The 21641-nt window shown below is 46.9% G+C and overlaps 2 protein-coding genes across 3 annotated transcripts in view; one reads left to right on the plus strand and one right to left on the minus strand.

Annotated features, from left to right (window-relative positions):
• Positions 1–1172: 1172 nt before the first annotated feature.
• Positions 1173–11411, plus strand: SLC23A1 (solute carrier family 23 (ascorbic acid transporter), member 1). Of its 2 annotated transcripts, XM_006772445.2 has the most exons (15): positions 1173–1346; positions 2377–2438; positions 3055–3189; positions 3607–3764; positions 4525–4613; positions 4763–4830; positions 5035–5216; positions 5347–5467; positions 5735–5891; positions 6184–6331; positions 6840–6945; positions 7225–7354; positions 7456–7599; positions 8088–8183; positions 10975–11411. In XM_006772445.2, the coding sequence occupies exons 1-15, from the start codon at positions 1265–1267 to the stop codon at positions 11220–11222; spliced, it is 1926 nt and encodes a 641-aa protein (XP_006772508.1). In that variant the 5' UTR covers positions 1173–1264; the 3' UTR covers positions 11223–11411. The 2 variants fall into 2 exon arrangements, with proteins under 2 accessions (XP_006772508.1, XP_006772510.1); XM_006772447.2 differs by lacking the exons at positions 4525–4613; positions 4763–4830; positions 5035–5216 and having other exon boundaries at positions 1174–1346.
• Positions 11412–13858: 2447 nt separating this feature from the next.
• The window catches only part of PAIP2 (poly(A) binding protein interacting protein 2), a 14990-nt gene continuing 7207 nt past the window's right edge, over positions 13859–21641 (minus strand). Inside the window, exons 2-4 of the mRNA XM_006772448.2 lie at positions 18870–19033; positions 17692–17871; positions 13859–14845 (exon numbers count right to left, since the gene is read on the minus strand). Of these exons, the coding sequence (XP_006772511.1) occupies positions 14789–14845; positions 17692–17871; positions 18870–19007 (375 nt within the window). The 5' untranslated portion in view covers positions 19008–19033 and the 3' untranslated portion in view covers positions 13859–14788. The remainder of the gene's footprint in view (positions 14846–17691; positions 17872–18869; positions 19034–21641) is intronic.

Below are 21641 nucleotides of genomic sequence, written 5' to 3' on the forward strand. Positions count from 1 at the left end.
TTCCTTCTCTCTGCAAAATGTGCTTGGGGGGCTGGGAGGACAGATATGGGTGTTTCTGCTGATGTTGCTCCTGGAGAGGGCCAAATACACATCCCTGCAAATTTCCCAGAAGTAAGTGAGATCTGTCCTGGTTAGAAATGTCAGTGAGCAGTCAAAGATATACAGATCCAGTGATGTGAATGGGAAACCCCAGCTCCATCATGAGAAAGAAGAACCATGGGAAACTCCATAAGCGGGCCACTTTGTGGACACGCCTCCTGCAATCACTGGGTGCTGTCAGCTGTTGGTGCCCCTCCCAGAACAGCAGTCTCACTGGGTCTACACCCAGCAGCTGCTCATTTCTAGTCTGTCTCTGACCCCAGCTGGCATGGTTGGGCCCTAGGTGCCTGCCTTGGACAGGGCGGGACAGGGTTCCTGGAATGGGCTGGTTTCAGCATCTTGGCTCTAAGTCCTGCTCTCCCCGGAAGTTCTTCTGTCCTGGGGCCTTTCCCTTTAGCAAAAGGAGAAAAGGGCCCCACCTGGGGCCTACCTAAGTCAGTTTCCTTTGTGAGTGTCTCTCTGAGCCTTCAAAGACCTGGGAGGTGGACAGAACAGACTCTAATCCCCAGATGACAGATGTAGACACCAAGGCTTAGACAACAAAAGAGGCTCAGGACAAGCCCCAGGCTGAAAAGTGGTAGGACTTGGAGGTGATTCAGATTTGGGGGGTGGGGAAAGGTCATTGCTGGAGGAATAGGGGTACCCGCAGCATGCCCTGACCTCTCCAGCTTTCCTAAGCTACACTGCAGCCCAGCCCCCCTATATTCTATCACCTGTTCCCGATCTGCCTCACCCCCTGAATGGTGCTCCTGCCAAAAGAAACCTGATGGCACCAGGAAAGGACCCAGGGCACAGGGAACTGCTGAGCTATATCGGGTGTGGAGTTGGGAGCCTGTGACATCACCCAGGCTTTATGTGGAGTCTGCATCTGAATCTGGGTGTTGTGAGTCCTTTGTGTGATTATATCTGAGACCCTGTGCAACCGCAGGCTTTGTCTCTGTGTGGTTGAACTGAGTGTCTAGGGGACTGGAGGAGGCAGGGCCCCCTGGGGAGCACTGGGGAGGAGGGGGTGGGAAGGAAAGTGCTGAGGAGCAGCTCTGAAGCTTCAAACTGGTCAGACGACTTTGGGAACCTGGGAGCAGAAAGCCAAGAAGGGAGAGGAGAGAACAGGCAGACAGAGGAACAGGCTGGAGGCTGGACAGGCAGACGGATTCAGGACTGTGGCATGAAGCTCCTTCCCAGCTGGAGAGCGGTGCTGCCTGTGGGCGCTCGGGGCCGGGTCTGGCCATGGACCCAACAACCCAGAAGTAGGTGGGCCCTGGGGGGCTGGGCCTGGGCAGCCGTGTGGGGGGCAGAACCTCAGCCCCTGGACCCTCCCAGCCCCCGGCCCCAGCTCCAGGCCCCATGGCCAGACTGGGCTGGACCTTCCAGGAGGCAAAGACAGGCAGGGCCCGGGCTGGCTTCGGGGGCTGTGTGACTTGCAGTCACACAGGGCCTGGCACTTGGAAAGGCTCCAGACGGTGTTTAATGTTCTGCTGTTACTGTCTTGAAAATTCATAATACTTTTGGGACAGGGGCCCTGCATTTTCGTTCTGGATTGGGTCCTGGCGGGGAGGGGAAGGGACTCCTTTGACACAGGGGACAGCAAGGCCAGGCCAGCCCTGGTAGCTCCTCCAGAGGTTCATCTGCTGTGTGCCTCAGGGACCATGAGGTGAGTGGCAGTGGTGGGGAGGGTGGTGCCTTATTATATTTAATGTGTGATTCACAGCATAAATGCGGGAGTTCAGGCCCACCTGAGTTTTAGGAATGGTTTTCTAAAATCTTGCTACCTTGTCAGATCATATCTCCTAGTCAGCTGTAAAGGAGGTTAATACTGCCCAGCACCTGGGGTTAAACACAACAATACAGAGATTTTGCCTGGCACACAGCCATTCCTCAATGAGCGTGGTTATGATGGTGATAATGATTAACTTGTTATTAATATTCAGATGGTGACATAACAAGTGCCCATTTGTACTCCTTTTCCTGTCACTCAAACAGAGATTGTTAAACTTCCAAGACTGTCTATGCCTCACTGCCCACTCTGGCCCTTTCTTGGGAAACAAGACGAGGTCCCGTGTTCAGGCTCAGGTGCGGGCAGTGGGTGAATGTGGCAGAGCTTGGACGGCCTTTACCATTCTACGATGGCCAGAGTTAATACATTACCTCCACCCGGGACCTGCTTTCGCAATCTCGATAGGAGTTGGGGATCTGGTTACAGATTTACTTCGAACAATGTCTGATATGTGGAGTAAAGTCCTCCCTGGCCTTTCTATAGCCATCTCCTCTTCTCTTCAGGAACTGCTCACACCTGTGTCCCAGAGATGAGGGCCCAGGAGGACCCTGAGGGCCAGACACAGGTGCTGGGGGATGACTGGGAGCTGGGTAGGGGCAGGATGGGGTGGGGGCTGGAGGAGCTGCACACAGGCTTCTCCCTGGGAGGGCAGAGACAAAGGTTCTTATAAACTTGATCAAGAGTGACTGTCCTAGGCAGAGCCTGGCTATTGGGGGATGGGGTGGGGGTGGCAGCGGGAGTGAAGGAGACTTCAGCTTAGGGAGTCGCTGACTCCAGCTTGAGTGCCAGTAGGGACACCACCTAACCGTCCCCCCCAACCTTGCGCCGCCCTCACAGTGCCACCCCAAGGACCTCCACAGTCCTCTTGGTCCCCTTTCCTGTGTCCCCCCAGGCCGTCTGACTTAGGGGCCCATTCCCTTGGCTGGAATGCCTGAGTCCTGAGGGCTCCAGGAGCCAGCACAGTGGACTCATCCTGCACAAAGCAATGTGAGGTGGGAGCCAGGTAGAGTCGGGCCAAGGGACAGCTCGGTGTACGAACCGCGAGGGAAGTGAGGAACCCAGGCTCAGACCCCATTCTGAGAGGCTGACAGGCCACTCAGGCACCTGATTGATTCTGGGGCAGAATCAACTTTCCAGTGTCCACCTCTCCATCCTGAGTTACTGTTCTCTGCTGTCCCCAGCATGAGGACCTGGGCTTAGCAGGGCCCTCCACGAAGGACCCCCCGGTGCCCCTGCCCACAGAGCCCAAGTTCGACATGCTGTACAAGATCGAAGATGTGCCGCCCTGGTATCTGTGCATCCTGCTGGGCTTCCAGGTGCGCTTCCCCGCAGCAGCCGCCCCCTTGCACACTCCCCAGCCCCTCCCTGGCCACCAGGGTTATCTTTGGGAACAGGAAGAGAAACCGAAGGTCAGCAACAGTGACTGTAACAAGCAGGGGTGGGGAAGAGGATTATGGGGTCCAAGAGAGGATTAATCCCCTGGGAGCAAGTATCAGTGACAGGGAGGAGGGCCCACTCCACAGAAGATGCAGGAATAATTTGGGGACAGATAAGTAATCCCCAGCCAGGTGAGCAGTAGTCCTCCGGAATTCCCTGTGAGAATGTCAATCCTGGGTGGGTATGTTGCCTAGGGCAGCGTGGCTTCAGGCCCACTGAGGCAGGCATGAGAAGTACTAGGGGGGCCCTGTTTCCATGTGAGTTCTGTGGGTCTCATGCACTCCCCCACCCCCCAGCATTACCTGACATGCTTCAGTGGCACCATCGCTGTGCCCTTCCTCCTGGCTGAGGCGCTGTGTGTGGGCCGTGACCAGCACATGGTCAGCCAGCTCATTGGCACCATCTTCACCTGCGTGGGCATCACCACCCTCATCCAGACCACGCTGGGCATCCGGTGAGCTGCCCCACTCCCACCCCCACACAGACACACGCACACAGACACACGCACAATGTAGCAGCAGCAGCTGGAGCAGGTGGTCTCTCTCAGAGGACTCATGGGACAAAAAAAGCTGCTCTCTGCCCCAACCTGCTGCCTCTTCTCCCAGGCCAGCCTTAGAGCCCGGCAGCTGGAGTCCTATCCTGGCACCTGGCACCCCTCAAAGACTAGGAGTCCGTGGATATAAGGGAATGTGCCTTAGCTGGGCAAGGATTGGGCGTGGAGCCCACTCACCTAGCTGATTAAGCCCTACTCATTAAGTCCTACTCAGGGACCACCTGCTTCCCTGCCTCCTGGGCTCTTCAATAGTCTACCTTCCTGGGGGCCCCTACCCCCTTGTGCACAGCCCCAGGTGGCCAAAGTGTGGCAGTGTGGTAGGAGGAGGGAGGAAGGTTGTCAGTGCAGCGTGGATGCAAGAAACAAGCTGTCCACTTCTGTGCACTGGCCCCTCACAGTGCAGGAAACATGCTGAGAAGGAAAGGGGCAGGGGTGGGCAGGGGCTCCATTTGTTTTCTTCTTGGGCCCCCCAAATGTAATAGAGTCCTGCCTGGGGCCTCAAGGACTTCCCTCTCCTCTGCCCCTGCCCAGTCCCTATGTCTCTGTCCCTTTGTGTGATCCTTTCTGCCTCTCCCTCTCTGTGCCCCTCCGTCCCCATCTCCCCTGTCTGTGTGTCCCTGCCCCCACCACACTCCACCTTGCTCTGTGCCTCCCCTTCCAGGCTGCCGCTGTTCCAGGCTAGTGCCTTTGCATTTCTGATCCCAGCTAAAGCCATCCTGGGCCTGGAGAGATGGAAATGTCCCCCAGAAGGTGGGCACACTTCTGGGGTGTGCTGGAGGGGAGGGGGACTAGAAGCCTGGAGGTCCAGACACCAGGATGCGTTTATGGCAGCAGCATCTTCTCTCCCTATGTCTCCGTTCCCTGTTCATATGTGTGTGTATCCCTGTCTCTGCCCCCAGAGGAGATCTATGGCAACTGGAGTCTGCCCCTGAACACTTCTCATATCTGGCACCCACGGATGAGAGAGGTGGGTTCCCACGTGGAGTAGAAGGGCAAAAGACAGGACTGAGGAGGGGACTAAGGAGGGGGCTAGATGGGAGTAAGGGCCACAGGTGAATTGGGAGATGCAAGGTAGGTTAGTCCAGAGGCTTTTTTTATTTTATTTTTTATTTTTTAATGTAGAGGTCATGGCTTTTACATAGTGACTTATAACTGACCTTTACTCTTGCAGGTCCAGGGTGCAATCATGGTATCCAGCATAGTGGAAGTGGTGATTGGGCTGATGGGACTGCCTGGGGCCCTGCTCAGCTACATTGGGCCTCTCACGGTCACCCCCACTGTCTCCCTTATTGGCCTCTCTGTTTTCCAAGCTGCTGGTGACCGAGCTGGCTCCCACTGGGGAATCTCAGCTTGGTGAGCGGCACCAGGATCGATCCTTGCCCAGCCCCAGCCCCCTCACCCCTACATTTCCTTCCTCCTCAGTCCTGCCTTTTGCCCCCAGCCTGACCTACCAGCCATCTCTTCTTTGTGCCTCTGCCCTCAGCTCCATTCTCCTGATCGTCCTCTTCTCCCAGTACCTGCGCAACCTCACCTTCCTGCTGCCAGTCTACCGCTGGGGCAAGGGCCTCAGTCTCTTCCGCATCCAGATCTTCAAGATGTTTCCTGTGAGGAACTGACAGACAGCTGGTCTGGGACTAGGGCAGGGCCTGAACTTGTGTCTAGGGCCAAGGTGGGGGAAAGGGCCGGAAAATCAGGGGAACTAGAGCCAGAGCAGAGACGAGATCCCAGCCAGGGACTGGAGCAGGTGTTGGGGCTGAGATCTAGAGCTGGGGCTGGAGCTGGGGCTAGGGGTAGGGCTGAGGTAAAGGCTGGTTAGCTTGGAACAAGACCTCCAGGGTCCTCAGTGTGCCCCTCCCCGCTCCCCCCTTCAGATTGTGCTGGCCATCATGACCGTGTGGCTGCTCTGCTACATCCTGACCCTGACAGATGTGCTGCCCACAGACCCTACAGCCTATGGCTTCCAGGCACGAACGGACGCCCGAGGGGACATCATGGCTACTGCACCCTGGATCCGAATCCCCTACCCCTGTGAGCAACCCCACCTGGGCCACTCTGCCTCTAACTCTGATCCCAGTACAGCTGATGATAAAATTAGCATTAGCTGCACATGTATAGTGTGCCAGGCAGAGTGCTGTTTAACTCAAAGCCTCACTCCAGAGCTTCGTGATCCTGAGTGGTCCCAAATGAGCTCCCACAACTGTACAACTCCCACCCCAGCTTGAGATTCCTTTAGCCACCCCCCCCCACCCCCGCCAAACTGCCTAGTCTACCTCCTAACCTACACAGGGGCACTGTATTCTCTTGTCTCCCCTCAACCCAGGTCAGTGGGGCCTGCCCACAGTGACTGCAGCTGCTGTCCTAGGAATGTTCAGTGCCACATTGGCGGGTATCATTGAATCCATCGGAGATTACTATGCTTGTGCCCGCCTGGCTGGTGCACCACCCCCTCCAGTACATGCTATCAACAGGTATGCCCATCTGCCCTCCCCAATATGATTCCCCCTGAGGCCACGCAGGAAGCAAATGTGGGGACAGAGTTGAGTCGCAAAAGATGTGGACTTGAGCAAGTCACTAATACTCTCCAGACCTCATTTTCCTTACCTATGAAATGGGGATGGATGCTCTCATCTCTCACCCTGAATGTTGTGAGCAGTTGAGGAGGTAATGAAGTCCAAGGGAAACTAGTCATCGGACAACCTTCCACGTGCCTAGCCCTCAGTGTGTGTTCTTTTGTGCAATCCACCAGTGACTGTGAGGCAGCTCCCTTATTATCCCCGTTTGACAGAGGAGGAAATTGAAACCCAGAATCGCCAAAAGGAGTAAATGCCAAGGCACTGCATTAGTGTTCAGACCTGGGCTCCTGGCTCCCAGACCTCCCTTTGCCCTGGAGTGAAGAGTATAATACAGAAGGCAGCACCCGAGCCAGGGTAATGGGCAGAGCCTGGACCAAATCCTCCCAGCTCATGTTTCTTACAGGGGCATCTTCACCGAAGGCATCTGCTGCATCATCGCAGGGCTGTTGGGCACCGGCAATGGGTCCACCTCGTCCAGCCCCAACATTGGCGTCCTGGGGATTACCAAGGTGCCTTACCGAACCAGAAGAGCAAGAGCCCCACCCGCACTCCATTTGCCGCAGACCCCGCCCCAACCCGGTCCACACTTTGGCCTGCCCCCACCCCGTCTTTAAGAGCTCCCTCCCACACCCCTCCCCCCGCCCTCCATTGCGCTGCCTCAAGCCCCTGCCCATTTGAGCCTCCCTCTTATCACAGGCTCCGCCCCCCTCATCCCACCCGGCCCCAGAACTCACCCCTTCCCACCTATCCTCTTGGATATATAGTCCCATCCCCTGGCTCCCTGGCAGGTGGGCAGCAGGCGCGTGGTGCAGTATGGTGCGGGCATCATGCTGGTCCTGGGCACTATTGGCAAATTCACAGCCCTCTTCGCTTCGCTCCCTGACCCCATCCTGGGGGGCATGTTCTGCACCCTCTTCGGTGAGTGCTGCACATGGATCCTGGTGACAGCGCGGGTCGCTGAATGGTGGAGCCCACCCAGCCCGCGCCAGGCCTCTCTAGCAGTTCTCCTGTGCACTCAGGCATGATAACCGCTGTGGGGCTGTCCAACCTGCAGTTCGTGGACATGAACTCCTCCCGCAACCTCTTCGTGCTCGGATTTTCCATGTTCTTTGGACTTACACTGCCAAATTACCTGGAGTCCAACCCCGGCGCCATCAACACAGGTGCCCCCACCTGTCTGAATGTCACTGCGGGTAGGGTAGGTGTGGTGGGCCTGACTTTCAAAGGCTCCATGCTGCTAGAGCAACAACTGCACAATTCTGGATGTTAATCAGCTGCTGAGAAGCTAATTAGCAGGTGTCCTTTACTAAGATACTTTCTGTGGACAGGTATTGAGCTTTACATGTGCTCATTTCATTTTCACAGTAGCTCCATGAGATAGATGCTATCATTTCCACATCAGATGAGGAAAGTGAGGCTGAAATGATTTGTCCCATGACAAGTAGGAACTAACTTGCAGAACTGGAATATGAGTCCAGGGGTGGAAGAGGCAGAGGTGCAGACAGGCTTGCAAGTCGGGGTTTGTAGTGTCCCACCATCCAGCTCCATACCTGCTCAAGGAAGTCAGCAGGCTGCAGAAGTAGAGGGCAATCCCTGAGGTCTGTTCTCCAGGGCGGTCCTGACACCTACTGGCCCTCGGCCTATTCCACAGGTATTCCTGAAGTGGACCAGATTCTGACTGTGCTACTGACCACGGAGATGTTCGTGGGTGGGTGCCTTGCTTTCCTACTGGACAACACAGTGCCAGGTATGTGTCAGCTCTGGGAGGGAAACAGAATGAGGCTGGGCTCATCTGCACTTCAACAGATGGCCCCTGAACCAGAGCTGTGGCTGGGTCCAATGCGATGTAGGTAGGGAGAAGCAGGGAGCAGATGGGCTGATGGTGTGCCCACTGGCTGGCGGGAGAAACTGGCCAGCCAGGTACAGGCATGCCTCATAGGTTCTGAAGAGGGTGGGGCTAGGAGTCACTCCAGGGCCTTTGTCTTTTCCTTTCCATTTTGTGATAGTCACTGGGGTGAGGGGCACCTTCACTTTATTAGGGCAGATACAAATGCAGCTTTAGTTTTTTGGCAAAACCCACTCCAATGCAAGTAGCCTGCAACAGTGGCTAATAGGAAGAGTCCTAACTTTCTTTGCTATTATTAGGACTTTTTGGAGGGATTGTGGAGGATACTTTGTGAGTGTTCCCGAGAATCCTCCTAGACCAAATTTATGTGCCCAGTAAATATATAAAAAATAAATGTCACCAGGTGTCCTAACTAGTAACAAACATTGCTAACATTTACCAAACATCTTCTAAGGGTCAGGCATGGAGCTAATCATCTCATCCTCAAAAACTATCCTGCGAGGCAGACTATCAAGTGACTCACTGAAGGTCACTTTTGCAGATTTGTAACTTTGCAAATCTGGGATTTTAACCAAGTCCATCGGATGCAGTCTGTGGCCTGTGTATCAGTCATTGCACCACATGACCTCTGCTGGAAGGTTTCAGGGGAACTGGAAGATCAGGGAAAGCTCCATAGAGAAAGGGTAGAGACTGCATCAGTCCAGGGAGATGAGGGATGAGAACAGCAAGATGGCCCTCTATCCCCCACCATTTGCCAATTTAAACATGGCAGCAGACCCCACTTGCATCCCTCTCTCTGAAGATACAAGTCAGAGGCTGGCTATGCACAGCTGGTGGGTTGGAGTGTGGGCAGGCAAGGGACAGGGCTCCCTGGCACTTTTAGACAGCATCAGATGGTGAGGGAGCTCTTGGCAACAGCTACCCATTGGATGGATGGGTGGTAAGTGATCATGGTACCCACCTCTCCTCATGTAGAGGAAGCTGGGCTGGAGACTGGAGCAGCCCATCCTGTGAACCTGAAACAGGAAATTTGCAGCCTCAAGGCCTAGGGAATCTGGGGAGTTGGAGGGCATCAGGTGGGCAGCTATAAACTGAGCTTCTCTGTGATTTGGGTGGCTGGATTAAGCTAATCAGATGTTAGCTTAATCCTTCAATCCAACTGCCATCTCAGCAACCATCCTTGCTAGATTATATATCACACCACATAACCTTCAACAGTCTTTCAATATACACTGATGAAGAATCTGAAGCTCAGATTAGTGAAATCACTTGCCTAAGGTAGTACAACCTGGATTCCAACCCAGGTCTGGCTAGCTCAGAACTCAAGTCCTTACCATGGAATCAGTTTTCTTTTGTGGGATGAGAACACTTTGCTGATATACCACTTTGCATTTGCTCTTTCTGTTTACCTAGCCACAACCCAACCTTAGGGGGGAAGCCAATTTAGTCCAAATGGTAGAGAAACTTACCAGTTTGGCTCTGGGTTAGACACTAAAGGAGATGTGCCAAAAAAAAAAAAAAAGTGTCTGTTTTGAGGAGCTCCTAGCACAAGACAGGAAGTAAAACAATTTAAAGCAATTTAAAGCAGTAAGATCAATAAGCCTGGGCAGTGGTCGCCAACCGGTGGTCCATGAGGTCTGAAAGGTTGGCGACTGCTAATCTGGAGGGTTTCCTGGTGTCTAGGATAGAAGGGACTTGGAAAAGCAGAGAGCACTACAGCCAGGGAGGGATATGAATGGTAGGTGAGGGATCTCTGGGCTACCTGTTGTGTCCTAGCAGCGATGGGGAGGAGGTGCAATCAGCCAGCAGAGTCCTGTGCCACACCATCTCTTCCTCTTCCACTCTGCCTACCTGTGCTCTCTGTGCAGCCAGGCCCAGCTCAAACAGTACCTCCTCCAAGTAGTCTTCCTTGAGGACCCCAGCTCTCCCTTAGTGCCCTCTCCTCTGAGTCTAGGACACATTTCATTTGCATTACTCATGGCGGCCTCAGGCTGGGTTGCCAGCATATGGAAATCTCACTCTCACCATAGACTTACACTGTGCCAGTCTTCATCAACCAGCCCTCTTGTGAAAACCTCAGAGATCTCATGCACCACTCCCCACTTTGTAGGGCAAATTTCCCTCTTGCAAAAAACCCCTGCCACCACTACTGAAGATTTTACTTACCTTGACTTTCTGAGGTTGTATTATAAAAACAAGAGTTTATTTTCCAAATATAAAATCATATTAACACTGATTATAGTGTTTCAATATACACCAACCTGCCCCCACAGCAGAGTCTGGGCACTTTATGGTATCCAACAGCCCAGCACACACTAGCCCCATATTCAAGATGTAGGATGACAACTACTTAACCTTTCTGCCAGTTTCATCATAAAATTTTGTGCAATAGTGCCTTTACACCTCCTTCAGATATATTTTGAAGAAATAAGATAATGAAATTAAGGCACTTAGCACAGAACCTGGCACATTACAGGCACACAATAAACACTAATTATAACCATATTCTTTAGGGTTCTTTAGAGCTCTGGCCAAGTTAGCAGCTGAAAAAAACGAATTTAACCGTTTTTAGAACCAGAAGGTATTTGAGAGTCAAGACACTCAATTCCAGAAGTCTGCTTCAGAACTAGATGGGAAGGGCAGGAACTGATGGTGACTGGCTTTGATATGTGACCCCACCGTACTTTTCCAGGAAGCCCAGAGGAAAGAGGCTTGGTACAGTGGAAAGCTGGGGCCCATGCCAACAGTGAGATGTCTACCAGTCTCAAGAGCTATGATTTCCCCTTTGGGATGAACATGATAAAAAGGATTGCCTTTCTGAAATACATTCCTATCTGCCCAGTCTTCAAAGGATTTTCTTCAAGGTCAAAAGATCAGCGTCCAGTTCCAGAAGATATTTCAGAGAATAGAGAAACTGGGCCCGTGTGCACCAAGATCTGAAAAATTACTCCCAGGAAAGGTAGGATGTGTTAGTCTATGGCTTTTGTGCGAGGATTGAAAAATCACATTCTTATATGCTTTAACCAAAGGAAAACCAAACTACTTGGTTTCCCTTTTTGTGACTCATTTAGTGTTTTCAAGGGGAAGGTAAATTGGGTTAAAAAGTCAATATATGGATTTTGAGTAGAATTCCTTAGCCATTTTATAAGTGAGAGTGGAACCTCCCAACTGGTGGAACGCTAAGAGATCACAGTATGCTGAAATACCGATCCCCTCAGCCTTCTGGGTATCTGGGCAGAAACTGGATCAACTGACATAAACTCCAGCCACTGGCAGCCAGCCTCACCTCTGCACTCCCATATACTGAATAAATAACACTTTATGACACGGAAAAGGTTGAGAAATACTGACATAGTACAAAAACCAGAAAAATTCTCTCATATGCCTTGTTTCAGTAATGGTCAAAAAATAAAAACAGGATGACTTTCGTTACCCTAAAACTGTACCATATAGGCCCTGGGGTGATAATCTCTCCCAAGGATTTCAAAATGAAGTAGCAATGCTTTGAAACTTTCCATCTCTACCTATCCCAAATGCAGGTGCCTGGCTCTCTAATTAAACATCAGAGTAGTTTTAATGTGCATGTTCCCTAAGAAAAGTTCCAACAAAATGAGTAATAATCCCTTAAATAGAACTTTCTATGTGCCAGAAATTGTCTTAAGTGCTCGATGTATATTAACTAATCACAGAATTCTAAGACAAATATTGTTATTACTACCATTTTAAAGCAGTGGAAACTAAGTCACAGAAAGGTTAAGTGACATGCCCATGCTTTACTGGATTCACAGGAAATCTGGATAGTCTCTGCTCTTAATCATTAGGTTATAATGCCTAAGTTTATAATCTCAAAGTTTATTGCATTACAGTAATTTGGCAATATGTGGAAATATGTCTGAGCTGAGAGAGAAAAAAGGATCTGTAAGCCTCATGATTTGGCAGCCTTGAGTGCCACTTGTGGTACTGAGCTCTTAGAAAACAGAGGAGACTGGTTACATCATGACCCCCAAAAGAACGAGAACTAAGCAGGATCATCTGCTTCAGTTTCTTAAAAAAACCTATCTGTTTTTTAATTTGTTACATTAGCTATTAAAAACCACTGGGGCACAGTTGCTCACACCCAAGGATCCCCAGGGAGAATGTGAGCCAGAACTGATTAGATGGCCCTCTTAATCTTGAGCTCAACAAAAAAGCACAGAGGACATTATTAACAATTGAGTACGGCCATGAGGCAGAACTGCATGTGAAACCAAAAAATTGCTAGTTGGTTGACAACCTATCCCAAATTAAGATTAGCCACAAACATCTACATATATAAAAGCCTAAGCGACTGTTACGACCAGTTGCTATAATCCGCACTGACCACCAGGAGACAGATGCTGCACCCAGCAGGCCCCAATCGCCTGATCGTGGCCAGGCCTCCGGGCTGGGATGGGGAACCGGGGATGGGTGGCAGCAGACGTGGCCCCTTTCCTGGGGGGCCGAAGGCCAGTTCCTTCCTTGGTGCTGGTGGCCAACCTCCCAGGCCCCCCCATGCCTCTCCCCCAGCCAGCAGGCCCCAATCAACTGATCAGGGCTGGACCTGGGCTGGGCAATTGGGGGTGGGTGGTGGCAGATGCAGGTGGTGAGGGAAGGAGGTGGCGGGAAACCTGATTGGCCCTGATCGCCACCAGTCAGGCCCAGGGACCCCACCAGTGCACAAATTTCATGCACCGGGCCTCTAGTATTATATAAATAAGCTTGTGAGGGTAAAAAGGGAAAGATCCCAATGAAATAAAATAGCAAACCAGTCCAATTAGATCAGCAATGATTTGTAAAGGGAAGAAGCCAATGAAGATTATAGTAGAGTAAGATTACCACTATACTGGTCAGCCTAAGTTTCTTAACATGGATATCCTATAATTGCCCTAACATATAGCCTGAGGGGATCAATGTGAGTTACAGTAGGGGCTGTGTGATTTATTTTGCCGTTGTATTTTAGATAGATACTTATATACTAGAGGCCTGGTGCATAAATTCGTGCAAGGTGGGGTCCCTCGGGGTGGCCTGTGGGGATTGGGCCCCAGCTCGCGACCCCAGCCTCATAGCCCTGCAGCCACCCCCTGGTGCCACCTGTTCCACCATCCCGCCAGCGGGTCAATCGATTGGGGCTGGGCCTCCCACCCCCCACTGCTGCCAATGGTCATTGTGTTTGGGGCATCAGGCCCCTGCTCGCACCTGCCTTGGCCTGGTGCTGCCTGCCACCATCCCGCCGCGGTTTCGCTCTCGTTGGGGCCCATCGGGGCAAGCAGTGCCTCCACTGCCACTCACTGCCAGCACCACATCACCGGTGCCTGCCATGTTCTGCGTCGCCCCCTGGTGGTCAGCGCATGTCATAGGGAGCAGTCAAGCTCCCAGTTAAGGGGACAATTTGCACATTAGGCTTTTATTATATAGGATATTTGACACAATGGGATCTAACAAGTCTGTTCTCTCAGCAACTCTTGCCAGCAGGGTTGTCCTGAGGGACTGAGCCCACATTAAAGTGCAACTCACCACTGGAGAGTCTGCATTCAGCACCAATAAACACAACCATCAGCTCAGTTCTACTATTATTTATTTTTTTAAATATTTTTGAAAAAATATAATTTTTTTACAATATTTTCAACTTAAACACTATTCACACTGAACACGTATGGCAGCTTAACCTACCCAAATATGAAGTTTAAGAAGCCAAAACTGTTCTAGCTTTGTTAAAAGAAAAGTTGTGCTGCAGACTACTGTAGTGATGGTTAACAAAGCAAGAAAAAGCACCACTCAAATCACGTTACAATTTCTTTGTTCAATTAGATTATGGGTTGGTCAAATGTTAGACTTCACAAAGGCATGGCTACAATAAGAATTGTAGAAGACGTAATTCTCAAATCACATACTCTCTCAGATGTATTTCTTACATGATAACATACCATAAAAGCCAAGACTAGTTCTAATCTGATCACTACCTTGTAACATCAGTGACCAAAGACAGATGTGTCTACAATGGATTATTTCAAATTAACTAACAAGCCTTCCTCAGAAGATTCTTTTTGATGGGCGTAAATTTCAGTCTAACTGAGAAATTTGCTTAACTAGAACTTAATTTAAATTTACTGATTTAAAAAAAGTTTAGAATTATTAGTGAGTGCTAGTTAAACCTAGGGGACCAGTTTAGCCTCAAAAAAGACAATTCACTAAGATTTAAAGGTCATTTAATTTGGTGCTTTGTCACAACTTGACTGGTGCTTCCTCCTTGCTGTCTTCACATCCAGCCATGGGGCCAATTCTATTTTTCAGTAAATGTTTGACAGCTTTTTACTTAATAACAGTCTCAGCACTTTTATTAAGCATGCAAGACTAACAAAACTTTGGCAATGCATAAGTGTAACACAGTGACAAGAGAGAGCTTTTACAATTAAGTCTTCTAATACTGCCTTCACAGTGTGGAAATTGTGCTACATCCACCAAAAGAGGGCCCCGTCTACTCAAATATTTTAGTACTTCACCCCAGGAACAAACTCCTTTGCATTTGGATTCAGATTGCTCTTGACCTGGAAAATAAGTACATAAAAAAGCAAGTTCATTAACAGATAGCTTCAGATACTCAGAAGCATTCAACCTAGATCCACATGCAAAAACATCTTAAAAAAAACACAAGACAAAAGCAAGAACTCAGATTGCTAAACTTAACCTAAAAATATCTTTGGCTAGGAAGGCAGGAATCAGATGTAAGCTATATGTATTATATCAAATTTATCAACCTTTTAAAGAGCAAGCAGGAATTGAAATTAATTTTGCTTACGTGTAAACAGAAACCTGCATAAATTAAAAGAGTGTACAACAAGGAATTTTGTTCCCTTACCTGTAATATTTGACTTCCTTTGAGCAATATCATAATATGCAAAAATATTAAACAAGTATTAAAATGATGATTAAGCCCTAACTGGTTTGGCTCAGTGGTCCCAGGTTCGATTCCGGTCAAGGGCATGTACCTTGGTTGCGGGCACATACCCAATAGGGAGTGTACAGGAGGCAGCTGATCGATGTTTCCCTCTTATCGAAGTTTCTAACTCTCTATCCCTTTCCCTTCCTCTCTGTATATATTTAAAAATAATAATAATAAAATAAAAATAAAATGATGATTAAAGTGACTGGGAAGTGTTTATAGGTTAATTTTATTTTAAGGTCTTCATTAAAAATGTGGAGTTATCTTTCAAAGTCACTCTCCCTGGGACTTCATTTTTCCATCAGTGAGGGAAAGAACAGGCCAAAGTTTCCAAGAACCTTAGAGACTTGTACCAGAATTATCCTATATTTCTAAATCTTTACTTTCCTAAGCAGATATGTCAGCATATAGGGAATAGCTGGACATTTTCTTCTACCACATCTTGGAATGAAAGTTGAAAAAGATAAAAAAGAAACCAGGATGGTTTCCAGGGACTGAAATGTAGGCATTCTGGAAGGCTTTTAGACTAATTCTGAGCCCCCTATGTTACTTACTTCAAGACCAAAGCACATTAAACATGTTGGAGCAATAATTTAATCTTAGTTTCATAATTTATACATATACAGAAACATTTCCTTGCACAGGACATATTCTTTTTTCTCTCAAAGGAAACATATATAAAAGTGTGAGGGTAAAAAAAATAAAATAAATAAAAGCAGTGTTCTTGCTCGGCAGGTGTGGCTCAGTGGTTGAGCGTTGATAAATTAACCAGGAGGTCACAGTTCGATTCCTGGTCAGGGCACATGCCTGGCTTGTGGGCTCAATACCCAGTAGGGGATGTACAGGAGAGAGCCAATCAATGATTCTCTCTCATCACTGATGTTTCTATCTTTTTCTCCCTTCTCTCCCTTCTTCCCTGAAATCAATAAAAACATTTATTTATTTTTTTTTAAAGCAGTGTTCTTAAATGTGTAATCTTTTGGCAGCAACAAAAGAATAAGAAGAAATTACGTAATCTTAAACAGATTGAGATGAACAAATCAGTTTCTACAGAATAAATTTCTACCGGTTCTAGTTTAAAGTTATACTACATTATATCCAGCAAAGGGCTAAACTCATCACAGCAACTAGGATTATTTGTGGACTACGGTAGCCACAAGTAAGCATAATCCAACAGACTACTCAGATCACATATCTGCTCATTTGGGTCATTTACGGCAACAAAGGCTATACCACAATTTAAATTTCAGTGTTCTCTAGCCCTGGCTGGGTTGCTCAGTTGGTTAGAGAGTATCATCCCTATACTCCAAAGTTGTGAGTTCAATCCCCCATTAGGGCACATATAAGAATCAACCAATGAATGCATAAGTGGAACAGCAAATCAGTGTTTCTCCCCCTGCCCCTTCCCCTCTGTCTAAAAAATAAATAAAATTAACTAAAAAACAAATAATTCTAAAACATTTTTTTTCAATGTTCTCTATACAGTCCTTCAGAAGGAGGGTTTACCAATGCCTGATAAGGTCGGCTGGTGGTATCCTCTGGGAGTGCTTTTTAAAAAATAAACATGCCTAGACGATTGATTCTACAGTTCTGAAATGTAGCTGAGAAACTTTTTTGTATTTAATGCTTCATAGGTAATTATGCTGCACAGCCAGATTATAGAAAATCACTACACAGTGAACAGAAGACAATTGCAACAAATATTTCAGAGTTCAGGAGTAAATTTCAGAGACCTTGTAGAAGCAAATAGATTATCAATATGAAGAGAAAGGTTAACATTCTGACTTTAAATTATCTTTCATTTTAGTGAAGGACTGACTCATTAGGTTCAATTCTAGAACTAATGCCTAGTTATGACAATTCCCTAAAAATACATTTTAATATAATATCAACAATGAGACACTGAAAATAATTAAAGATGCAAATAGGTTTCTTTTCTACTAAGAGCTTATGGATGTCCTTATTAAATGACAGTTCCAAAAGGAGTTCGGGTTAACTCGGTGAAAATCCTGGAGTTAATGAATTCAGGAAGAAGAAAAATCTCCAAAATTTTACCTTTCGGATGAAAATTTGCAAATTTCACCAAATGTTTAAGACAAAAATTAAAGAGCCAGCCAAATCTCTCCATCAAGCTACTTTTGAATAGGTAGGTCACATGAACATACTGTACTTCTTTTGGATTAATGTTTTCTAAGACATTTACATATCCTAGGGCAACAGTTATCAAAGCTAAAAGCAGTGGCAAGAAGTCTGTTAGTAGTCTCAGACTAATTCCAGAGTGTTGCCAGAAGTCACTCCATGTCATAAGTGAGACTGGGAGGCCTCTGCTTCCACAGTAAAAAGCAGTACAATTTCAGAAGGAGAAGAGATGTAGAACTCTTCTTAAACAGATGATTGCTGGCTTTTCCACTTATGGGAAAGGTTTTAAAAAGATGAAAAATAACTTTTTACCACAAGATCTTCCAGAGAAGAGCCATCACCGATAACAAGGTCATTAAATTGGTCTTGTATTTGGTCCATAGTTTGTGGAAGATCTCGAGCTGGAATAAACCACTCATGTTCTTCTTCCTCTTCCAGCATTTCTTGGAAACAGCGTTCAATAAATTCTTCTTCCCATAACTCCTCTTCTATCTGGATTTATAATAAATAAAGGACAGTTTACAGCATACTTGGTAAGACATCACTAGAAACAGCTTGAAATATCTTGAACTATTTAAAAGCACTAAGGGGAAAAAAAAGTTTACCGTTAACACTTGGGAAGATCTGTTTAGGGTTTTGCTATGTCTTTACTTGTCATAGCAGAATATATTTTTTTCCATTGAAGGTAGAGGGGAAGAAGTAACAAATAAAGAAGTGCTGACACTAAGGAATGCATGTCAGAATTACCTATGACAGTTTAAAACTATATAAACCCTAAACCTACCCAAAGTAATTGAAAAAAATCTTTAGAGGATAGGCTCAGGGCATGAGTAACTTAAACAATTCCCCCTCCCACAACTGATTCTCACTGAAATAAGACTACATTGTTTAACTCTTGAGTATCCATCATTGGATATGGCAAAATCAAGCTGGCTACTTACTATCCAAACCAAATCTGGGAAGAAGTGACAAAAGATGGAAATAGAAGTCAAAAATGTGAAAATAAAAGATAGTATTTATTAATGTAGGAGAGTTTTCTAAAGAGAATAGTGTCAGATTTTCAGATTGATTAGATTGAGAACCTCATGTGAAAAACACAATAGTTCTGCACCCTAGTACCTGTGCCCATCTGCTCCTGAATCCCATTCTCTTGACTTTCACTGCAGTAGAGCAATATGATTGGTGTAGCGTAGTGGTTTCCAAACCTAATTGCTCATTGGAATAATCTGAGAGCTTTTAAAAAACAAGTTTCCCAGGCTACACCCTAATCCACCCGAATCAGAATCTCTGGGGTGGAACCCTGAAAAAAGCTAGCTAACCTGGTGGTAATCATCATCCAGATAAAATAGGAGTGGTGGCACATAAATCCATATATCTCATAAATAAGGTACCAGACTGAAAAACAAACACATTTAAGGAACAAATACAGCTACATTATTTGAAGGTTGTCATGGAGTACAAAAAAGAACATGCTTGTACATAAAACTAACTTGTCTGTTGAATTCTTCTTCATTTTCCATCCACATGTATTCTGCAAATGGATTGTCATCTTCATGAGAATGACCGTTAATAATCACATCTTCATTGATGATGCTTGGGCTAGTACTGCTGCGACTTGGATCTTTCATGGTTGGCGTTAGTTGTCGTTTTTAACCTTAAAAGCACAATACAATTAGTTTAGTCAGTCTTTTTTTTTCTTGGTGAGCATTTATTATCACCAGGCATCATGGTTAAGTGTTAGATGCACATGATATATATGCATGTTTACTGATTTTAGAGAGAGAGAAAGGGAGAGAGGAGAGAAACATCGATTCATTTGCTGAGGGTAGGGGGTCCTACCCTCATATACACTTATTTTCTCTAATACTGAATACTAATAAAAACAGTACTGATGTTTTTCATTAAGAGGTTCTAAAACTAAAAATGACTGAGTTCTTGTGTGTCTGTGTGTGTGTGTGTGTGTGTATACACACATTAGTGGAACAAATATATGAAAAGAAGCAGAGACAGACTGAGATTTATGTGCTAGGGTGTGGGTCCCAACCAGGACAGGGGATTGAACCTGCAGCCCAGGCACATGCCCTTGACCAGGTCTCAAACTCTCAACCTTCTGGTGTGTGGGCTGACACTTTAACCACTGATCCACACAGGCCAGGGCAAATTATTGTCAGGCTATTAAACATTTATGTGCTCATCTTTACACAAATTAAATTTTAGGTTCGCCTCAAATATTATGAAAAGCAGAGGCCATCAGCCGGTGTGGCTGTTGTTGGGCATCGACCTATAAACCAGGAGGTCATGGTTCAATTCCTTGTCATGGAACATGCCTGGGTTGCTGGCTTGATCCCCAGTAGGGGGTGTGCAAGAGGCAGCCGACCGATGATTCTCTCTCTCCTTCTCCCTTCCTCTCTGTGAAACCTATAAAAACAGATAAAATAGGCTTTCAGGTGACTAAAGGAGGTCTACACACAAATGCAAAAGAAATTTTTTTTAACATTTTAAAATTTTAATTAATTTTTTGTTAATCCTCACCTGAGGATATTTTTCCATTGGTTTTTAGGAAGAGAGGGAAAGACAAAGAGAAACATCGATGTGTGACAAACACGTCGATTGGTTGCCTCCTGCCCTGGACCAGGGCCCAGGCCAGGGAGGTGCCCGCAACCAGGTACATGCCCTTGACCAGAATTGAATCTGGGACCCTTCGGTCTGCAGGCCAACGCTCTATCCACTGAGCCAAACCAGCTAGGGACAAAAAAATTTTTTTTAAGAAAGTGTTTTCCATACATTTTACAAGCACAAGTTTGCATAACACAATGAAAAATCTGTTTCAGCAAACTTTATAGTCTGGGAATCCCAAAGAACTTTCTCCTTGTTTAATGCCAACCAGTAACAAATAAAATATAAACAATCCTTGGCAAAAAGGGCCCAATCTCTGTATTCAACAAGGCCCTACCTCCGTTTTTTGCCTGTTAGCGTGTCATCAAACAACCTATAGATTTGATATAGATTACAATGAAAGAGTCTATGAAATCTAAATAAATGAAATTACTTTGTCATGCAATATTTGGGAAACAAATCATAACTGAAGCAAAAAGAATGAACTTGGAGCCTGGGCACTAATCTTATACCTTAGACAGCTAAGGGAAGGAACAACTCCTGACCAATTTCTGGCTATAGCCAGTCAAGTGAAAGCCAGCGGGGTAAAGATCATTTACTTTCAGAAAGTCAACAGACTTATAATTATTTAACCCAAGGTATTCTAATATAAGGTGATGTATTGGGTTTTTAATTTTCTTCTATGACCTATTCTTGACACTTCTTGAATCACACTTTTTACAGTGCTTCCTTTTTATGTTTACTATTTTAAAAAATTGAATATATAGTTCAAGCACTATAAGGTTTATGATTTTAAAGTGTAAAATTGTAAAGTACTGGCATATGTTCAACAAATAAAGCCGAATGTAGTAGTAGCCAATGCTGTCTAGGTCAAGAAATATCCGTTGGGACAAAAAAAAATAGACAAAGTGAAAAGCCTGGGAGGAGACACTGGTGAAGGAGATGCTTTAGGAAAAGAACTGAGAAGACCCTACAATCTCACCTCTGGATGACCTTCAGGTTTTGCACATTAAGTGAGTTGCTAAGAGTTGTAAACTGTCCGAGTGTTGAAGGTGTATCCTCAATATATACAAGAGCCCATCTGCAAAGACTAGAAGCCCAGCGTGCGAAATTGTGCAGCCCGCCCACCCATGCAGGTCATTACGGCATCAGAGGCACAGGCCTTTTATAATATACTAGGGGCCTGGTGCACGAAATTCGTGCACTGTGTGTGTGTGTGTGTGTGTGTGTGTGTGTGTGTGTGTGTGGAGTGTACACATAAATGAGGAAGCAGGGCAGGTGTGAACTGCACCCACGCAAACCTGACACAGACCCCGACTGGGGCTGCTCAGTCTGCAGTCTGTTCCAGCATCTCCTAACCATGGCTGCTCCCTAACGAACACTGTAAAACTGCATTATAAAGGGACTCCTTATTCATGGTTCTGGTCCACTCACGTTGCCTATACATTGTTAGTATGTGGGGCATCTCTATACAAATGGTGCACGGTCCTTCCCATGTTTGATTTCATTTTTCACTCAGAAGCAGCCTGTGAGGCAGATGAATCAGGCGGCGGTATCTCTCACATGGGTGAGAAATCACTTCCCTCCAATCATGCAGATGAGGGGAAACTGGGTGGGCTAGCCATTCACCAGGGCCTTCCCCCAAC

Source organism: Myotis davidii, unplaced genomic scaffold (assembly GCF_000327345.1).
Source record: "Myotis davidii unplaced genomic scaffold, ASM32734v1 scaffold545, whole genome shotgun sequence".
Classification (NCBI taxonomy): Eukaryota; Metazoa; Chordata; class Mammalia; order Chiroptera; family Vespertilionidae; genus Myotis; species Myotis davidii.

Bases quoted from the DNA above. Each gene is read 5' to 3' on its own strand.
- SLC23A1 (XM_006772445.2), top strand. From the start codon at position 1,265: ATGAAGCTCCTTCCCAGCTGGAGAGCGGTGCTGCCTGTGGGCGCTCGG. The intron at 4,614-4,762 runs GTGGGCACACTT...CTCTGCCCCCAG, and splicing joins ATGGAAATGTCCCCCAGAAG to AGGAGATCTATGGCAACTGG. The intron at 5,892-6,183 runs GTGAGCAACCCC...CCCTCAACCCAG, and splicing joins GATCCGAATCCCCTACCCCT to GTCAGTGGGGCCTGCCCACA.